At 42.3% G+C, this 2,303-nt stretch overlaps 1 protein-coding gene across 1 annotated transcript; it reads right to left on the bottom strand.

Annotated features, from left to right (window-relative positions):
• Positions 1 to 1,297: 1,297 nt before the first annotated feature.
• On the bottom strand, positions 1,298 to 1,645 carry LOC145691861 (protein GVQW3-like). The gene has a single exon (XM_081767199.1). The coding sequence runs from the start codon at positions 1,643 to 1,645 to the stop codon at positions 1,298 to 1,300; it is 348 nt and encodes a 115-aa protein (XP_081623325.1).
• Positions 1,646 to 2,303: the final 658 nt, after the last annotated feature.

Genomic DNA, 2,303 nt, shown 5'->3' with positions numbered 1-2,303 from the left:
TTTTGCCAATTATCAAAACAAATTTCTGTGGTAAATGATGTAGCTGAAAGATGTATAAGATTCATTCAAAAGTATAATGAAGCCTTGACAAAAGATGAGAAACAGAAGCATTTTATTCTTCTATTGGTTGCAAATCATCATACAAATTTTTCCCGCTCCACTGGAGAAAGCGATTTTTTTAAATTGAGAATACAAATAGTGACACTTTTTCTAAAAGTTTTGACAATTGAAAAAAAAATACAAAATGGAGCGACCTGTAAATATGACTTAATTGTACTAAAATTTCGTTCGTCCCTTGTTAACATCAGAAAGAATCAAATAAGCCTTATATATACACGAGGGTTGGGGCAAAAGTCATGGCAACTATTTTTTTCTTGAAGATACCAGTCCGGTTGGAAAAGTGAGATATACAGACGAAAGGGCAAGGTGTTAACTACATGTGTGTAAATGAATAGCACTGAAATATCGTCACACACTAATTTATTACGGTAGTATAGAGGGCAATATGGCCTTCATTGTGCAAAAGATTGACAACATAGTACGCATACAGTTGAAATGACAAATCTGGGCCTAAAGACCCTCAAAGTAGTTCCCTGTTACTTGCACCACACGCTGCCAACGATGAGGGAGGCGCTGAATACCATCCTCCTCAGCATTTGCCGCGCCATGTGTGAATCGGGTCAATTGTTCGCGCACAGCATTAGCAATGTCCTCGCGTGTTGCAAACCGCCTGCCACGTAGTGGTTCCTTAATCTTTCGAATGAAATCAAAGTCACAGGACGAAATGTCAGGAGAATACAGTGGGTGCTCCAATTCTTCCCATCTCCAACATCGCAGTAGCTCCCCTACACACTCTGCTTTATGTGGTTTTGCATTATCGTGCAGGATTATTGCACTGTCCACAAGATACGGACGTTTCTCCCGAACGCCACGTCGTACCTGTCGCACCAGGAAGTCCCTGTAGTACTGTGCGGTCACTGTTCTGCCATGTGGAACAAAGTACAACCAATGACACCCCTGACGTTATACACGACGATCACCATCAATTTGACTGGGGAAGGATTCTGACTGAACTTCTGCCTCCTTGGTGATCCAACATGTCGCCACTCCGCGGATTGACGTTTCAGTTCTGGTTCGTATGCCCTGGCCTAAAATTCATCGATGGGGATTATTCGTGACAAGAATTGATCGCCGTCCTGTTGCCAGCGTGCAAGGTGGTCGGAGCATATTGCAAAGCGCATCTACCTTTGAACTTCCGTCAGTGCATGTGGTACCCACCGCGATGCGATTTAGCAATTTAGCGTAGTTGCAGCTCATTACGCAATATCATGTGGACGGTGCTTTTCTCGATGCCACTTTCCTCCGCCAACTCCAGTAGCGTCCATCTTCTACCGTCATCCAGGAGCTGATCGATGAGGGCACGTGCCACGTTGGTCCGCACACTGACAGGTCGTCCCGAACGTTGCTCATCACTGGTTGACACGCGTTCTTGCTTAAACTTTCCTACCCACCGTGCTACTGTCCGGTATGGTAGGGCATTATTCCAAAGGTCTTCCACTAATTCACTGTGACATTCCATTGCATTTCTTCCTCGGAGAACGGCTATTTTGATGTAAGCGCGCTGCTCAACACGGGTTACTTCCATCTCGCACGACACTCACCAACTGACTGATTTCACAGCCCTCGCTGTGCTACTACCAGCTATCATAGAGCCATCTGTTGCTCTGCATACACACTATGCCTGCAGAACTTCCACACGACACATGTAAGTTTGTGATCCGCTCACATATCTGGAAGAAAAAAATAGTTGCCATGACTTTTGCCCCAACCCTCGTATATATATATATATATATATATATATATATATATATATATATATATATATATATATATATATCCCTTCCCCCAAGTTGCGGAGCTGAATTTGGATTTAAACAGCATCAGAAATCAGCGACCCCGTAAACCGTGGATTCGACACTAGTATCGGTTATTTCCGATCATTTTTAAATATCTCTCCCTCACTCTCCCGTAAGTTGTACCGTCAAAGTGAAATGATAAAAACCATCCCAGACCCGAACCTCATCTGTTGAAAATTACATCAAGATCGGTCATTTGGTTCAAGAGTTACAAAACATAGCCACTTACAATTTTAGATAATGGATTTATTATAGAAAATAATTTCAAATTACAAACTTGCACACTTTCAAATCACTATTCAATCTCAGGCAGGTGAGAGATGGATGCTTTCATAATAAATCATAACAAATACAAAAGAATCGATGCAGAGTTGTAGAAGAGATTGT

This window comes from Thermobia domestica, chromosome 1 (genome assembly GCF_964235325.1).
Source record: "Thermobia domestica chromosome 1, izTheDome1.hap1.1, whole genome shotgun sequence".
Lineage (NCBI taxonomy): Eukaryota > Metazoa > Arthropoda > Insecta > Zygentoma > Lepismatidae > Thermobia > Thermobia domestica.
Note: the sequence above shows the minus strand (reverse complement) of the source record. Positions and strands in the feature narration are given on the sequence as shown.

Bases quoted from the DNA above. Each gene is read 5' to 3' on its own strand.
- LOC145691861 (XM_081767199.1), bottom strand. From the start codon at position 1,645: ATGGAAGTAACCCGTGTTGAGCAGCGCGCTTACATCAAAATAGCCGTT.